At 41.9% G+C, this 18,800-nt stretch overlaps 1 protein-coding gene across 3 annotated transcripts in view; it reads left to right on the forward strand.

The window, feature by feature from the left end:
* The window catches only part of NET1 (neuroepithelial cell transforming 1), a 51,882-nt gene extending 43,193 nt beyond the window's left edge, over positions 1 to 8,689 (forward strand). For all 3 annotated transcript variants that reach the window (XM_027121515.1, XM_027121516.1, XM_027121517.1), the window contains 9 exons: positions 2,584 to 2,691; positions 3,104 to 3,271; positions 3,869 to 3,931; positions 4,263 to 4,359; positions 4,716 to 4,792; positions 5,625 to 5,882; positions 6,324 to 6,494; positions 7,493 to 7,679; positions 7,981 to 8,689. In XM_027121515.1, coding sequence (XP_026977316.1) covers positions 2,584 to 2,691; positions 3,104 to 3,271; positions 3,869 to 3,931; positions 4,263 to 4,359; positions 4,716 to 4,792; positions 5,625 to 5,882; positions 6,324 to 6,494; positions 7,493 to 7,679; positions 7,981 to 8,387 — 1,536 coding nt within the window. In that variant the 3' untranslated portion in view covers positions 8,388 to 8,689. The remainder of the gene's footprint in view (positions 1 to 2,583; positions 2,692 to 3,103; positions 3,272 to 3,868; positions 3,932 to 4,262; positions 4,360 to 4,715; positions 4,793 to 5,624; positions 5,883 to 6,323; positions 6,495 to 7,492; positions 7,680 to 7,980) is intronic.
* Positions 8,690 to 18,800: the final 10,111 nt, after the last annotated feature.

The following is an 18,800-nucleotide window of genomic DNA, read 5'->3' on the forward strand; positions in this document are numbered from 1 at the left end:
TAAAAGCCTGTGTGAAAAGTACAAGGTGTCCTCCCACCCCATCCCCTCCCCCATGTACTTCCTGATTCAGCACTACTTTGGTACAGAGAGATTTAAGAGTATCATGCTATACTGACTGAGCTAGCCAGGCGCTCTTACCAGACGTTTTAGATTAGATACAGCCCTGAGACTAACATCTCTTTGTGAAGAAGTGAGATTATAGGTGGGTTTCTAAAGGACTGTGGAACATATTTAATAACAAAATACTGCTTATTAGCATTATATCCTGACACACTAAAGAGACAAAATCCACATTTCAGAGTTTTAGTTTCAGAAAGGTGCTTTAGATATGTTTACACTTAATTATCTAAATCTAAATTCTGTAGTTTTTATTTTAAATATCACAGTTTTAAATTACCAGGAAATTAATAGTTGTACTGATCCAAAGATAAGAATTTTTTGATTTTATGTATTAAATTAGATATCAAATATTCTTTTCCTTCCAGCCAAACTAACGTTTCCTTTCAAATTCACTGGGAAGAGCACCTTTCCAAACACTTTTAAACTGAAATTAAATATTTTATGATTTACTAGGAAGTCAAATGGGTTATGATCTAAACAAGGAAGAGGAATTAACCTCTTTCCAAACTATGGAACAGAACTTTCTGACAACTGCTTTGTTTCTAGTTGGCGTTGGCATATCTTACTTTGTGAGGTAATTATATCCCCATTCAAACAGAAGCGTCTTTGTCCTGTCTTTACTCAAGAGAAAGGAATGCCTTCTGCCGCCTTCTGCCCATGCATGTGTCGCTTCAGTCTCGCACAGATGGGTCTGGTAAAGGCATCCACACATGGCCTTGGCCACACAGTGTCATTTTACTACATATCCTGGAGCCTTCTTTTTCGGTTCATTTAACATTGGCACATTAGTGGCTTTATAGTCATAGTTTTACTTTGGAGTTAATTATTTTGGCGGGGGAGGGTTGGTCTACAGCACCACCTCTTAAGGACTCAGGGGCCTGAACTCTGTTGGTTGTCCACAAAGTCTTCTTACCTTAGTGGGTCACATTCCCTCCTCATATGTGTATATACCTTTAGGAGCTTTAATAAGTCTAACTGCTTCTTTGAATATTCAAATCATTTAAGTTTCTTTCCAGAGGATTTTAACCCTTTCTGCCACTTTACTTTTAAATTATTCTTAGGGAATTATTTTTACTCACTTTCCTCATCTCTTTTTTATGACCGATCAATTCTTTGATTGGTCACATCAAATAATTCTTAGGAAAAAAACTTTTTTATCTGTCATTTTTAAGTGGTAATTTTTATATAATTTTTTATCGTATATCCTTCTGAAGTCTCATTAAAATTATTTTGTCAAGTATGCCACAATTGTCAAAGGCACCAAATATAAACAAATAATTATGCTCCACAGACATCATAAAGGATAGGCCTGTTCTGTGATCTGGCCTTCTTTATCTCAATAGCTGTGTGAGTCACCTAATGGTATGCCTCCATTTTCTTAGCAGTAAGATTAGAGTAATAAAAAAATTTGTAAAATTTTGAGGTCTTTGAATGATAAATGATGTTTGCTATACTATTATTATTTTAAAAACAATACATGTAAAATAATATGTCCTCTGAATTTGTATATATTTTTCCTTGAAGTTAATTAAATGTATGAAAGAGGATCTAATTATTTATAAATACCAACATTTACATAGTAAGTGGAAATATTCCTAAGAAAGAATGTTAGTAATGGGTAAAACTTAGTATGCTCCAAGAACTGTTCTGAGCCCTTTAAACATACCTTAATCTTCATGACACCTTTATAAGAGAAGTTCTAATATTAACCCCATTTTACAGATGAGAAAACTGGGACCGAGGATGTTTCCTATCAAGTGTCCAAACCAGGATTTGGGCCCAGTCAGTCTGATTCCAGAGGCGGAGTGTCCTCTTAACCACTGTCCTAACTGTGCTAGAATACCTCCACAACAGGGACCTACCTCACTGCCTTTAGAGCTGACCCATTCCAATGTCAGATGTGTTCATTTAAAAGCTATTCTTTAACTGAAGTATTCAGGAGTAAAATGATAGAATGTCTGGCATTTGCTTTAAAATATTTCAGTAGAGGCAGAGATGAAACAAATTGTTATACTAAAAACCGCTGAAGCTGAGTGATTAAGTACATGAGGTCCATTATGCTGTTCTCCCCTTTTGTGTATGTTTGAAATTTTTCTAAATAAGGAGGTGTTTTTTAAAAGTTACTCTCTATATTAAGCTAAAAGCTTCTAAAGGTTTTTAGAATCTAATTGTTTGTTTTAATTTTGGGTTTTTTTCTGTTTAATGATAGTATGTTATGTTCTCAGAGTGATGTTCAGATATTTGGCCTTTCTTATACCATTTATTATTTAATAAATTACTGTTATTCTTTAGTGTTCTTTGTATTTCAACAATGAAAAACAACATTCATTTTCAGAGTTCCATGTTTCTGCGTTTTATACTGTACAAATATCTGGTTTTTGAGAGGGCTTAACTTTGTCCAAACTTGTTTGAAATCATTACACCTAAACACACATTTAGTATAACTTGTTTTTGTTTTCACAGGAGCCAAGCAATAAAAGAGTTCGGCCTCTAGCTCGGGTCACATCCTTGGCAAATTTAATTTCTCCTGTAAGAAATGGAGCCGTCAGACGATTTGGTCAAACCATACAGGTAGGGACAAGTAATGTAGTGAGGGGACTTTTTATAGAAGCCTAAAATTTGCATTTTCTTTGAGTCATACAAACAGGTTTTTACTATTATACTTAAACATAACTTTCCTTTTTTGGAATGTGCTGGTAAGGCATATTGTTGCCAGAACAATATTTATATAACCTCATTATATTAGTTTGTATCTTATATCAAAGCAAGATCTTTGATAGTTTTTATTCCCAGAGAGAATTTTGACTGATAAATATTTAGAATACTGCTAGATAGAAGCTTGGATAAATGATTGTTTTATGCATAGAGAAATTCTCAGAACCTTGCTTTTAATTTGTCTTTCTATTTTTTTTTTAAGAAAAAAAGTAATAATTCCTGTATCCTCCAAACCTTCTTCTCGTTCACCTCTTTCTTTTCTTTTCAGTCATTTACCCTTCGTGGTGACAACAGATCCCCTGCTTCTGCCCAGAAGTTATCCAGCAGATCTACAGTTCCGGCGCCCGCCAAAAGGAGAAGCAGTGCCCTGTGGTCGGAGATGTTAGACGTCAACATGAAGCAGTCTTTAACCTCCAGAGAGATCAAACGTCAGGAGGTGTGCCATGCTCAGTAGCAAGACCATGTGTACTGGCTTAAACTAAAAAAAAATAGACCCTGATTCTGTTTGTTTTTTGTTTTTTTTTTTGCGGTACGCGGGCCTCTCACTGTGTGGCTGCTCCCATTGCGGAGCACAGGCTCCGCGGCCATGGCTCACGGGCCCAGCCGCTCTGCGGCATGTGGGATCCTCCCGGACCGGGGCACGAACCCGTGTCCCCTGCATCGGCAGGCGGACTCTCAACCACTGCGCCACCAGGGAAGCCCCGACCCTGATTCTTAAACATATGTTTTGCCAGAAGAATAGCAAACTAATGCCTATGGCAAGATAAACTTGCATTTTTGTACTTGAATGCCATTCATAACACATGCTGAGCAGCACCTGAGATGGGGGATGGTCATCCAGTTTAACAACTCGGATGGGGTAGAATTATGAAACCTACGGCATCCGCTAATTTGAGATTCCATTCTGAATTAGTTTTCAGACGGAATCACTTTAAAAAGCGCCGTTCAAAACGTCAGTTAAATACCAGTTGTATGTAATTTTTGTTTCTCAAAGGGAGGAGTGATCTATGATGTTTGCTGGATTTTTTTTTAGGCAATATATGAAATGTCCCGAGGTGAACAGGATTTAATTGAGGATCTCAAGCTTGCAAGAAAGGTCAGTAAATAACTTTCTATCATGTGCCATAGTTTTTAAAAATTACATTTCACAAATTCTAAAGGATGATTTTCTTACCTTTAGAAGTTGAAAAGTAGAGAATATCTACTGGTGAATACTTCTTTTAGATGAGGTTTATTAGATGCATCTCTTCAAATATGAATATCAGTAAGTCTATTTTGGGCTTAACATATACTTTAATTTCTTTTATGTATAAAATAGAATCCACACTAGTTTTACATAGTTCGTCATGCTTGCATTCAAGTACAGATCTCTCATCATGTTTTATTTGCTTGATCTCTTTGTGTGACACATTTCTCCCCTCTGACAGGCCTACCATGACCCCATGTTAAAGTTGTCTATTATGTCAGAAGAGGAACTCACACAGATATTTGGTGATTTGGACGCTTATATACCCCTGCATGAAGGTAAGATATGCTACCTAATTTTCATAGGATTCTGAACAGCAGTAACAAGTAATTTTAAATCTAAACTTCTAACTTAGTGCTGAATATTTTTTAAATTTTTATTGAAGTATAGTTAATTTAAATATTATATTAGTTTCAGGTGTACAGCATAGTGATTAAGATTTTTTATAGATTATACTCCATTTAAAGTTACTATAAAATATTGACTATATACCCTGTGCTGTACAATATATCCTTGTAGCTTATTTATATTATACACAGTAGTTTGTACCTCTTAATCCCCTGCCCCTATCTTGCTCCTCCCTGAATTATTTTTTAAATAAACCTATTGGCATTTCTGCTTCTTTACACTTCAGATTTGTTGGCAAGAATAGGAGAAGCAACCAAGCCTGGTGGAACAGTAGAGCAGATTGGTCACATTCTTGTGAACTGGGTATGTAGCAAGTTGTTGCCTTCAGATAGGTTTATACAGATGTGCCAGACTTGTCATTTATGATCAATATCACATTGATTTGATCCAGTTACTGGATTCTAAAATCAGATAAATAAGGCGTTAAAACTGAACAAATTTACATAGCTGTAGAAGTTATAGTCTCTGTTTAAAAAATATTTCATGAATGATGCAGTTTCATTTGTTTTAAGAATATGTTCCTCCTTAGACAGAATTCCCACATTATATACCATCAGTTATCTGTTTTATTCTCTCAGTTAACATTTGAGTGCCTGCCAGATGCCAGCCACTGTTCTAGGAGGGGTGACTAGAGATTCAGTGATAAAAGATGGTCTCTGCATTTATAGTCAAGTGAGAGAACAGGCAGTAAATAACCAGTCTCAAGGCTGTTGAAGAATGTGAGAGAGGAGGGCTCAGGTGTCCTGGGAATACAGGAGACCAGCATGTAACTGAGGCTGGGGAAGTAGGAGGCATGAGTCTTTGTTTGGATTTAGCCATATTAGGGAAATTGAAAAAGGGCATTCTCAGATTGGCCCAAAATACTATCCAACCCCCATTATCACCTGCAGGAGAATTTTCACAGCTTGTTAAAACTTTCAAGAATAGCTATAAGTATTCTATGGTAAATTATGTTGGTTTTTCAAATGTTAAACTGATTCTGAACTACTGTGATAAACCTCAAAGGATCATATAATAAGCTTTTGATTAAAAAAAAGAATAGCTATAAGTTTTCTGTTTTGTGTCCACAGTCTTACTAATGGACTAAATTGTAACAGGAACTCATTATACTTTGTTTTCTCTTATTACTCTTCAGTTGCCAGGCTTGAATGCCTACAAAGGCTACTGCAGTAACCAGCTGGCAGCCAAAGCTCTTCTTGATCAAAAGAAACAGGATCCAAGAGTCCAAGACTTCCTCCAGCGATGTCTTGAGTCTCCCTTCAGTCGAAAACTAGATCTTTGGAGCTTCCTAGATATTCCTCGAAGCCGCCTCGTTAAATACCCTTTACTGTTGAAAGAAATTCTTAGACACACTCCAAAAGACCACTCTGATGTTCAGCTTCTGGAGGAAGCTGTAAGTAGTCCAATAAGTGATTCTTACGTTTTTCAAGTTTACATATTAGCTTGCCTGAGAAAGATATACAATGATACTCTCACACTGTCTGCATGTTGAATCAGCACAGTGAAGTTTTCTGTAGTCGTTTTAAGTTCTCGTATGTTACTGCACTGTGCACTAATAAAGAGATGTGTAATACATAACACATTTTATATTTATATTTTAGTTAGAAGACCGGATTCTAATCTGATCTCTTCCATCAGCTAGCTGTGTGACTTTGGGCAAATCACCCATTTGGCTGAGGCTGTAAAATGAAGGGACGGCTGAATTACCCGATTTCTAGAGTCCCTTCAAGCTTTAACATTTTATCATTTTAATGTGACATTTTAGTCCTGTAGGGAAACAGGATAAACTAATATGCTGAAAATGCTACATTGATTTTTTTTTTATTATTTTTAGATATTGATAATACAAGGAGTTCTCTCTGATATCAACTTGAAGAAAGGTGAATCAGAATGCCAGTATTATATTGACAAGCTGGAGTATCTGGATGAAAAGCAGAAGGACCCTAGAATTGAAGCTAGCAAAGTATTGCTTTGCCATGGGGAACTGAAAAATAAAAATGGACATGTAAGTGCATTTGGACACTAACATATGAAGTGAGCAGTTACTGCCCTTTTCTCACTGTTTAATTTTTTTCCACATTGATTATGAAGCAGGTTTATAAAATAAACTCATCACATACTGAAAGAAGGTAACTGGATTTTATGTTACCAGCTTTGGTAAAGCAAACATTTGGTTTCTGTCATTACCGAATAAGTTAAATGTCTTGGTGGAGAATCAGTAATCATTTATTTTTTAGTTTTGAAGCATAAATCAACTTGTTTGGCTAGGGGTTCCTTTCTAAATAAATTATTAGTTTTATGATGTTTAATAAAAAAGCATATCCTTCAAAAAAATTTTTTGCAGAGTTTATAGTAATAGAAGTAGTTTTTAGCACTACTGAACAAATTTTTGTAGCAGATTGAATGAGAGCAAACTTATTTTTTAAATCTTAATTACAAAGTTACCTGCTAGAACTAAGTATAAGCATGGGATGGTATTTTTATTTCATTACGTGCTTTTCAGAAGCCCAATTTGTAAGTTGAGGTTCTTTTTTGGAAAAGAGTTAATCTTTCATCTCTGATTTCTATCATGAGGCCTCATTGTTCTATAAAAGCTTAAATTTATGTGGGACAAAACAGAACAATTAACATTTTTACGAGCTTACATTTTTAAATTCTCACCCTGTTAGAAGACTGTGGTGTATAGTCCTGGTGTTTCCAGTCACGTTACCACCGACAGTCAGGTCTTTGTGGTGCATAGCGTTTGCTCAGCTGCTGCTGAATCTAATGTTACACACGGATAAAAAAGTTGCATATAGTCTGTGATGACAAAAGCTCTCCGAGGAGAACATGCATAACTTTAAAATCACCATCGTTATGAAGTCATTTGTAAGGGGGATCTTAGTAAATCAATTTGATGAAATTAGTAAGATCAAATCAAGTTGTTTTTACAATGGATTTCAGTCAACTTAAAGTCACAAATTTCCATATTTAGGAAGCATTTTTTTTTCCTCATTTCTCCAGAAACTCTACATTTTCCTGTTTCAAGACATCTTGGTTTTGACTCGGCCTGTTACACGAAACGAGCGTCACTCCTACCAGGTTTACCGGCAGCCAATCCCAATCCAGGAGCTGGTCTTGGAAGACCTGCAGGATGGAGATGTGAGGATGGGAGGGTCCTTTCGAGGGGCTTTCAGCAATTCAGATAAAGGTAAAAATACACGCTTTAAAATAGTTTCAATAATCATAAACTCAGTTTTAATCTATAAGAATTCTGTCCCCACACAAAAAACTAAAAATGAAATGGGTTCCATCATCCTATACCTATTACACTCCTTGAGTTGGCAGGTGCTGTGCTGCTCTGACACCAGCACATGTACCTAATAAGTAACATCTAGGCACTATGTAATGTATCTGCCTAACATGTGCATGCTGTATAAATACCAGCACCCATATTCACTTTATCTAGAATAAACTTTTTAAGTCTGATTTCCATTTTTTAATTTTTCTAGCTAAAAATATCTTTCGAGTTCGCTTCCAAGACCCCTCTCCAGGCCAGTCCCACACTCTACAAGCCAATGATGTGTTCCACAAGCAGCAGTGGTTCAATTGTATCCGAGCTGCCATGGCCCCTTCCCGACAGGCCACCAGCCCCTCCGAGCTGCAGGGCTTGCCGGAGCCCCACGAGGAGTACGGAGAGAACTGCCCCCCTGCCAGCAATGCCAGGGCCCAGAGACGGGCGTCCACGGCATCCAGCGTGACTCAGGTGGAAGTTGATGGAGACGCTTCCGAAAGTGGCACCCCGGTGCACACAGCAGACAATGCTAAGGGCACAAAAGCGCCCCGAGCCCAGGCTGGCCTCCGAAAAGCCAGGGACAAAGCCCAGGTCGGTGGCAAGCGGAAAGAGACACTGGTGTAAAGGAAGCTCTGTGGTAACCGGGGGAGAGACTTTATTTATAACTGTGTACAGTTGTTCTTTCTTGTAATGTGAGTATGGGAGCGTTGCAGGGTTACTTAATACCAGTCTTCACATTTTCTGTGTTTTTGGTTGGGTTTTGGTGGTGGTTTTTTATTTTTTAATTTTTTTTAATGGCAGCTAAAGATATATATGCAGATTACTGTTAAACTGCAGTGTTTTTTTTTTTTCCTCAGATCATCTAGAACATGTAAGTCTGGTATTTTTAATCAAATGAAATACTTATGAAATGGGTTTTCTCTTCATTCTGCATTCATCGTGACTTTTTTTTTTCTTTTTCTTTTTTGCGTTATGCGGGCCTCTCACTGTTGTGGCCTCTCCCGTTGCGGAGCACAGGCTCCGGACGCACAGGCTCAGCGGCCATGGCTCCCGGGCCCAGCCGTTCCGTGGCATGTGGGATCTTCCCGGACCAGGGCACGAACCCGTGTCCCCTGCATCGGCAGGCAGACTCTCAACCACTGCGCCACCAGGGAAGCCCCATCACTTTTTAATACCAATTGTGATGTTTATAATATTGGCCAAAGCTTAAAATTTTGCAAATACAAGGATTTTACCAGTGTTTATTTGATAAACTTTGCATGCAGAATTTGAAATTTTAACATCGGCATCTAAGATCTACTTGGAATATATGTTTGCAATATTTCAGAATTTATGTTGAAACATTAGTTCCTTGGAAAAACAAAACTTAATAGGTTTTCCATTTTACCAACTGGAATGCTTTTTATTAGTTTGTTTTTCACTGCACATTCCTCATTTTTCATTGATTTAACCTGCCAATTATTTAATTTTTTCATTGTAAAGTAGTTTTTAGTATTTGCTTTTATTTTTTTACTTTGATGCCTTTTCAAATTGGCATGTCTTTAAAGTGTTTTTCTTCCTTGATTAAAAATGTGTGTGTGTGTGTGTGTGTGTGTGTGTGTGTGTGTGTGTGTGTATTTTTTTAAATCATATTAACTTTACCAAGTGAAATCAAGCCATACTGTTTTTGAGCCAGTTAAGAAAATTGCAGTTTTTAAAGTGTAGTATTTCAGGGTTAGAACATACATGAAATGACTCTATATTCTGGACTACAGGAAGAAAACCACCTTAAGGATTTCATGGAAAGTTAATATTGTCTGAAAAGCAAGAGGGAAGGAAGTTGGCTGGTAATAAGTATTAAAAAAAAAAAAAAAGAGGGAAAAAGAGTGTAGTTTTGTCTTAAAGTAAAAAATGTCTGGTTGTGTCAGACATTTATGAAAGATAGTAAAAGCTAAACTTGAGAGTGTGTAGTAAGTTGTAGAAGGCTTGAGGGAAGTGAACTGTATTTGCCTTGGTTTACAATACTTGCAAATAATGGGTTTGAAAAGAAAATGTGTTGAAAATTTGACCATATGAGATCAGTTTTGGCAGATGTATTCATAAGAGACTGGTGAATCTTTTACTATGAAATGTTTCTGTTCAAATGAGATCGTAGTCTTTAAGGCGGGGGTGCTAAAAGCCCTATGTCATGGCAGATTTGTAATGGTGATCAGCTCAAGTAAATGTTGACTATTATGTGAACTATATTTGGCCAGTGGAAATGAAAATTGAAAAAGACTGTAAATAGTTACATCCAAATGATTTCTCTGTATAAATGAATTATACAATTAAAAAAAGAAAGTCACACACATAATCACCCTTAAAGGTTTCTTGGCTGGTGGATGTTTGGGGGACGTTTGCCAGAATGCGTTGGTATAGCAAAGGGGGTGATGGCAAGCCTCACAAAGTTCTTTAAAAAGTCATAAATACTTACACCTTTGAAATTCATTGAAAAGTAAGAGAAAAAGATTCAATTAGGTCAAGTTTTTTGAATCTTATTAAACCATTTAGAACACATTATAATCAGAAATAGCAGTTGAATTGAAGACAGCTGAACATCTGGCCACTTTCTGGATACAATAGTAAAGCTATTAGCAAAGCATCCTCATTAATTTGATTAATTTCAGATTTTAACTTAGGTATCTCAGGTTTCTAACTCTGGAAATTCAAAGTCAGTAGTGTAGATTATACCAGTGGTTGTGATCTGAAAAATCAGCAGATTTCTAATCATTTGTAGAGATGTTATAAGATACAGTCTCTTCCAGAATTACCTTGATCAGCCTCAAGTTGTAGAAACAATAGTAGTTCTAATATTGTTAATGAAATGATGTTTTACTGAAAACTCTAGCTTCCTTGGGTTCACTCAAGGGAAAAAATAAGACCCAGAAACTGAATAATTGTGTAGAATGGACACTCTTCATAAATTGCATCTATATTTGAGAACATCTGATGATTTAGCCTAGTAGTTCTCAAGCCTGTTTGGGCATCAGAGTCACGAGGGGTACTTTGAAAAAAATAAAGGTAACTGGGCCGCACCCCCTAGCTCCCCTCCCCCAATTCCTACACCTGTTTCACTGAGTCAGTATCTGGGGGGTGGGAGTAGAGGGCTGATAATTTATATTTGTAAACACTCCCCCCTAGTGATTCTGATACAGTGCATTCCTTGGGTCAGCACTTAGTAATCACTGATCTAGCCAGTAGCCATTATGTAAATGCTATATAGTAAGTACTGACATGTATCTATTAGCTTCTCAGTTTGCCTTTAAACTCTTCAGAGTCTGAGTTGAAGTAAGTACAGTTTTTCTTTTAACTTCTTTCCATGAGCATGTTTGTATATTTTGAGCAAAAGGTAGTCTCTCTGAACTGAGGGCTCAACCTAGGATGTGTGCACACAGGTGGGAGGGGAAGCTCGGGTATCTGGATTAACTGTCAGCCAGTGGGACACCAGTGTCACTAAATCACCCTTGAATCTATTAAGACTGGCATTTTCTCAGCTGATCCGGGAGGCGACTCGCCACTCTTGTGCCGGCTTAGCTCTACTTTATGTTTAGTGCTTGAGTAAATGTGCAGACCCAGCACAGTACTTGGTTTTCTACAGTATATGTATGGCTAATGCTAATGTTACTGAATTCATTTTACAGCCATCTGCCAATGCCTGGCTAAGGCTCCCATCTGTCAGTCTTGATGACTGAGATACAGACCAAAGGGGGCATCTCTCCAGTTCTCTTCCTTATTAGAACTCCTGCCTGTCCCTAAAGGGGAAACTGGTGGGTAGTATTGTCTGTTAGGGTTAGAAGTCCTGGGATTCAAAGCAGGTCATACCTCAACCTGCAAACTTGGGCTTTTCTTAATCAGCATTAGCGAACACCCTTGAAAGAATCGCATTCCTTTGTCCATTGAAGCTAATACCCATGAGAGGAATATCCTAGCAAAGTAAATCTCCCTCAGTCCTAGAGTCTAGAACTTCCTAGATCAGAGGAGTTTGGGGTTTTGCTTGCATATTTGAGCAACTCCAGAACCAACTGCAAGTCTGAGGAACTTACCAGATATGGTGGTTTCCTCAGGTCTGGTGGTACATAATCTTATTTAGCATGCACGCTTTGAGACAATGGGGGCATCCACTAGGGTAACAAATAAATGTTTAAATCCATAGCTTCAAAATGAGTCTGTAAGAAAAAGCACAACCTTTTAAATCGCCTTTGGAGTATCTCATGAAACCAACTTACTCCTTTGAGAACTGATTTAAAAAAAAATCAAGCATTTATTCTGCCTTTTCCTCTACAAACTGTATCTCAGGGTAACTGAACAGCTGAGGAAGGGAAGATTTTCTTTATAGCAGTAGCCCAGCTAATCAATGAAGAAGGCATGATAGAATATCACCATTTTGTAAGCCCTGATGGATTGATGGAGCTAGATTTCAGCCATTAATAAAGACCACCAGCCACGGCGTACCTCCTGACAGTGGTGCCCCCCACCACCTAAGCAGTCTTCCCAAGAAAATCAGCCTGAGTTGCATCTGCAGGAAATTAAGACAAATGACAGTTTCTTCAACAAAATAAAATTGAAAGAGAAAGATGGAGGTATCTATGACGTAAGAGACATGTCAAACCATTGCAATGTATGGACTTACTTGGATCCTAAATCAAATTGTTTTTAAATAAGACAATCTGAAATATCCAGGATAGACTGGATATTTAAAGTCCCCTAGATATGGGGGTTTTTTTTTATATAAATTTATTTATATTTGGCTGTGTTGGGTCTTCATTGCTGCACACAGGCTTTCTCTAGTTGCGGCGAGCGGGGGCTTCTCTTATCGCAGAGCACAGGCTCTAGGCGCGTGGGCTCAGTAGTTGTGGCTCGTGGGCTCTAGAGCGCAGGCTCAGTAGTTGTGGCACACAGGCTTAGTTGCTCTGCGGCATGTGGGATCTTCTGGACCAGGGCTCAAACCCGTGTCTCCTGCATGGGCAGGAGGATTCTTAGCCACTGTGCCGATAAAATTGTATGAGGTCTGAGATTTCCTTCAAAATTACAGGGCAGGAGCATGGTTAGGGATAAAAATGAAACCAGATTGGCCAGCAGTTCAGGATTGCTTAAACAGGATGAGAGATCATGAGAATTCATTATATTCTTTGCATATCTTTTTGAAGATAAGTGACATTTTTCACTAAAAAAGCAGAAGTTAAAAAAGAAAAAGAACTTAATGAAATTCCAGGATCCTAATGTTTCCAACTTCTCAGTCTCTTAACCCACTCTGAACCCCCAGTCTTCACTTTTCAAAATAAAGGCAGAATGTTTATCAAATATAGATGATTTGCTCTCTACCCTCTCACAGATACACAAACCTTTTGCCTAAATTCAACATTTGTGTCCTCTGTTACAGTTTGGCGACAGGATCAGACTAATCTGGATTCTGGTTTAATCCACACAGCCTTTTCCTCCCTCTACTTTCCTTTCCCTGTATGTCTCCCTCTACCATCATCTGCTTCCTTCACCTGTCCTCTTTCCCAGGCACACGAACGTGTTTTCCACCCTGAGCTGAGGCAGTGAGAAAGATGTTCCCAGGTCCCCAGTGAAGTGACTCCATGCGGCCTGACCCTGAGAATTTCCAGCAAGGGCCAGTTGGTTAACTACATCTCTGCCCCTTAAGAGAGGAATCAGCATTACAGTCTCTGGTAATGTTTGTGCTGCTGAGTAGCCCAGAAAGTGAGACAAAATCAGCTACCTTCGAAGAATTCAGCTGACCTTCCACGGAATTCAGATTCCTCTGTAGCTGCTGCTGGGGGCAGGGGTGGGGGTCTTGTTTCCCTCACTCTCTGGGCAGGGCCAGGAGAGACAAATCAATAAAGTCAGGCCTGGAACCTCACACAGAGTTTAGTCTGATCCCTTTTCACCGGCTGAGGCATCTGAGATCTGGAAACATCACATGACTCGCCCAGGATAAGCCGGCGGGTGTGTAGCAGAGCTGAGGTTAAAGTCCTGTGCCGGCCTGTGTGTGTCCCCTGAAGATGCCGCCTCTGCTGCCAGCCCACGGAGGTTCAGAGGACCCGCCTTGGAGGACTCCCGCAGACCTTGGAAACGAGTGTGTTATGAGTAGTGACCACAGCAGAGGTTCGTGTCTGGTTCCAATAGGCAGCAGGTACGACCCCGGTCAGTTCACCTCTTCACACAGCTCTGCAGAAACTGGTTTCATTCTGTTCCCAGGAGCTGACACTGTTCTCAAATCGGAAACCGAAAACCAGAGCTCTCTCCAGCCTTGATGCCTTGTACTTCTCAGACTGAGTGCCATCTTCTTTGTTATGCAGGTGCAGGCTCAGAGTCAAAGCATCACCCAGGGCCTCATAGCTGGCAGGTGACAAAGATGGAGCTGGAAACTGGGCTCGGACTGCTAGTGCTGTTTACTCCACTCACTGTGTTCACAACTTGCCGTCCCAGGAGGTCTGGGGGTGGGGGGATGTTAAAGCTGGGGTGCAGGGAAGGGGTGGCAGAGGGTGGCCTGTTGGTGTCCCCCCACTCAGGTGGCCACAGGTGCTCTTTCAGTTTGAAAGGGAAGAGGGTGGTGCAGGGCTGGCAGAAGTGTTGGGAGTGAAGGGGAAGAAAAGACGTGACCCCATTTCCCTGGTTTAGAAAATGGGGGGTGGGTTGACCTGGGCTCCACGGCCCTGGCCTCTAAGCTCTCTGCTTGTGCCGAGGCCTCAAGGCCTGTTGGTCCCAGCCTTCCAACCAGGGTGCTGCCCACCCTAAACTAGGAAGCAGAGGTTTAACTGGACATTCTGTCTCCCTTTCTTTCCCCTCAAACACTGGCTTCTCTGTGCGTTTAGAGACCCGCACCCTCAGGTTTGACCAGCGCCTGGTGTCATCCGCTGTGTTACCCACAACCTATGTGATCAGGTGGCTCCCTCGTCCCTCTGAATACAGGCCCAACTTGCTGCCTGGTGCCCACCCAGCCTGCCTTCCCCCCAGCCTGCTCCCTCCAGGACACAAGCCGCTCCCGGTAGAGGGTGTCTCCAGCGCTTCCCCAACCCCACTCTGCCAAATCCCAAACACGGGCCCTGAGAGTCTTTGTTCTTGCTGTGCTCCCAGCACTCTGCAAAATCAGCCCCACGCCCCCGGCAGACCAGCGGGCACAGCTCGAGGACCACATGCGTCCGTCCCCACGGCTCCCACTGTCTGGGGTCCCCTCCTGGCAGGCCTCGTCCGCCCTTCACGCTGGCCCTGAGAACCTGGAGCTCGCACTGCGGCCCATGTGGCCCTGAGCAGCATGTGCCTTACCCCTCAGCTTCCTCTAAGAAGAGCCAACTTAAACCCACCATCCCTCCCGTCCCCGGTAGGCCTCGCCCTCTGGGTTAATTCTCCAGATTCGGTCCCTGGGAGCGGGCACCACCTTCCTTCCTGAAGGCCCTCGTCCTCCAGCTGCCGTGCCAGCACATTCCCCTAGTCCTCCCTCCCTCACATCTTCTCTCCTCTGGGCCCTTCTCTTCCAGACCTGAAATGGCAGAGAGCCACAGGGCTCGGTCCCCAGACCTCTTCTTCTGTGCTCCTGGGAAACCTGATCCATTCCCATGACTTTACTGTCACCAGTGCCTGACAATTCCCAAAGGACACCTCCAGCCCTCACCCCTCCCGTGAGCTCCAGACTCGCCACCTGGCATGGCAGCCTCTCCCATGTGCCCACTTGGAAATCTAAGATCTCGCATTTGACGTGACCCAAGAGGACCACTGCTTGTCCACCCCTAATCCTCTCCCCCGCCACCCTGAACCTTACCCCATCTCCGTAGATGACACCACCGTCCATCCACCCTTGATTCCTCTAATTCACTCACGTGCCATGACCACTCACTCTCTGAGCCGCGTCACCTTGACTTCACATCACATTCAGAATCCCACCCAGGGTGAGGGGCAGTAAACTCTGGTCCCTACATTCCACTCCTCGCCACTCTCAATCCACCCTCCATACAGCAACCAGAATGATCTTTCTAAAGAATTAGATCATGATAAGTTATCAAATCTCTTGGTTTTGTGTACTCCACTTCATGGAAACAACAAGGTCATTATCCTAAACACTAAGTCTTTAAGGGAAACCTTTAAAACGCACCTTCAAAACATCTTAGCAACTTTCTAGAATGGTACCCGAAGAAAGGAAAATTGGAGATGGGCTGAACTGTAAATTTCCTACATAAGGCTCTCTTCTAAGTCTTATAATAAATGTAAAGGTCATGTTTCTACCCTAGATAACAATAATAGTCTTCCTTAAGTAGGTCAGTGATAGTCTGTGCCAGCTGTATATCCTAGTCCTTACATTTGCTCTCCAGTTCGTTCCTGGTCTTCCTCTGGGTGGTTTTTATTTGTAAGGCACAAACATCCTCTTTTTTTTAACTCCTTGCTCTTGTTTTCACATTTAGTTTCAAGTGGCGTAGTCCTTATTTCAATCCAGAAGATTTAACTATTTCCTCTGAGAATTGATATTTGCTCTTCAAAATGTATATATATATTATATATATATATATATATATATCAAAGCAAAATGTTAGAGCTCTAAAAATAATTTTTTCTGTTGTTAAAAATCGTACAGTTTCAGACTTCCCTGGTGGTGCAGTCGTTAAGAATCCACCTGCCAGTGCAGGGGACACGGATTCGAGCCCTGGTCCGGGAAGATCCCACATGCCATGGAGCAACTAAGCCCGTGCGCCACAACTACTGACCCTGCACTCTGGAGCCCATGAGCCACAACTACTGAAGCCCGTGCGCCTAGAGCCCGTGCTCTGCAACAAAAGAAGCCACCGCAATGAGAAGCCCGCACACCACAACGAAGAGCAGCCCCCGCTCGCCGCAAATAGAGAAAGCCCGAGCGCAGCAGCGCAGCCCAAACTAAAATAAATAAAATCATACATTTTCATCATGGAAAATTTCGATAACTCAGGAAAGTATAAAAAAGAAATTGCCTCTAGAGAATGAGAATACCCTCATCTCAGACCCCACAGGCTCCACAGACTGGAGGAAAGTATTTGTAAAAGACACATCTGATAAAGGACTGTTACCCAAAAATATACCCAAAAAACAAACAAAAAACCTCTTAAAAAGAACCTCTTAAAACTCAGCAATAAGAAAATGAGCAAACCAGTTTAAAAAGACTTGAGTAGACAGCTCACCAAAGAACATACACGGGTGGCAAACATGAAAAGATATTCAACATCATAATGGCCCAGATTCAAAACACTGACAACACCAAATGCTGACGAGGCTGTGGAGCAACAGGAACCCTTCATTCATTGCTGGCAGGAAGGCAAAATTGTGCAGCCACTTTGGAAGACAGTTTTGGCAGTCTAACCAAACTACAACCTACCACGTGATCTAGCAATCATGCTTTTAGGCATTCACCCAAAGAAGTTGAAAACTTATGTCTACACAAAAACTTGCACATGGATGCTTTTACAGCATCTTTATTCATGATTGCCAAAACTTGGAAACAACCAAGATGTGCTGCAGTAGATGAATGGATAAACTACAGTGCATCCAGACAGTGGAATATTATTCACCACTAAAAATAAATGAGCTGTCAAGCCATGAAAAAGACAGGGAGGAAACTTAAAGGCTACATGCTGTATGATTCCAACTATACAGATGTTATGGGAAAGGCAAAACTATGCAAACAGTAAAAAGATCATTGATTTTGAGGGGTCAGTGGAGAGGAAGGGATAAATAGGTGAGGCACAGAGGGTTTTTAGGGCAGTGAAACTACCCTGAATGCTACTGTAATGATGGATACATGTCATTATACATTTGTCCAAACCCACAGAATATACAACACAAGAGTGAACCCTAATGTCAACAGTAGACTCTCGGTGAGGATGACGTGTCCATGCAGGTTCATCAGTTATAACAAATGTGCCGTCTGGTGGGGATGGTGATGGTGGGGGAGGCCGTGGGTATGAGGGCCGAGGAATGCAGGAACTCTACACTTTCCACCTCATTTGGCCGTGAACCTAAAGCTGCTCTAAGAAAATTAAGTCTTTTTTTTTTTTTAAGAGAAAGAAAAAAATTACCCAGTCCCAATGTGCCACTAGGAGCACACATCCTTCAAAGACTGTCTACAGAGATCAAAACTGGGGTGACAGAGCACATGTTCTACACACATTGCTGGCGAGCACCTAGCACAGTGATTCAGGCCCGTCTGCCTGAACGACCGGGCCAGGAGCCCTCGCTCTCAGCCCACGGCTGCTCGGGGACATTGTGCACCCAGAGGCCAGGTCTCAGGCTCTAATCGCAGGCCCCGCCCACCCAGGGCAGCCGCACCTCCAGCTCCTGAAGGGTCAGGACCTAAGGCAGGCATGTGCCCGGGGTGCCCACAGTCTGGGTGAGCGGGGCTCCGAACTGCCGTTTGTCCACCCCTGTTGAGTCTGGGCTGGAGCTGCCTCTGTCCCAGCTGAGCAGGGGTGGACCAGCCCCGGGCAGAAGCCCTTGCCTCTTCTGTGTCTCTGCCTGGAGTCCGAGCGGGGCCTCTCTTCCGTGCCCCGTGGGCAGAGGCCCAGGGCTGCCAATCGCCCCCTCCCCAGCAGCGCTGGGGGACGGGATGAGGAAGGAGCAGGCTGTAGCCCTCTGGTTGAAGTAATTCTCTCCCCTCCAGCGGCTCGGGCTATAGCTGCCCGTTGAACGTGACTTGAGAGGCTGGCACCAGGCCCCCTTCCGCTCCTAGAAACTGCCCCAGGACTGGAAAAAGGCTGTTAGCTGACATCGCGCACCTTCGCCAACCGTGGAGCATCGAGTTCAAGCTGGTCCGCCTTCTCCCTACCAGGCACCCCCGCGGGCCCACCTGGATGTTCATCTCGGGCCATCTCCAGGTGTGATGCTCAGGGCTTGGCTCTTCACCCAATTGTCAGAGAAAACACGTGGAAGCTGTGATGACGGGGAAGAGAGGGAGGGGGAAGGGCAGGCAGTTCCCCAAGGTCGACGCTGCAGATACAGGTGAATGAGGTGTAGGGTGGAGCCCTCGCCCCCACTTTCTTCCTGCTCTTCTCCCGTTTC

This window comes from Aethalodelphis obliquidens, unplaced genomic scaffold (assembly GCF_003676395.1).
Source record: "Aethalodelphis obliquidens isolate GAN/ISIS:26980383/991018 unplaced genomic scaffold, ASM367639v1 scaffold23, whole genome shotgun sequence".
Taxonomy (NCBI): domain Eukaryota; kingdom Metazoa; phylum Chordata; class Mammalia; order Artiodactyla; family Delphinidae; genus Aethalodelphis; species Aethalodelphis obliquidens.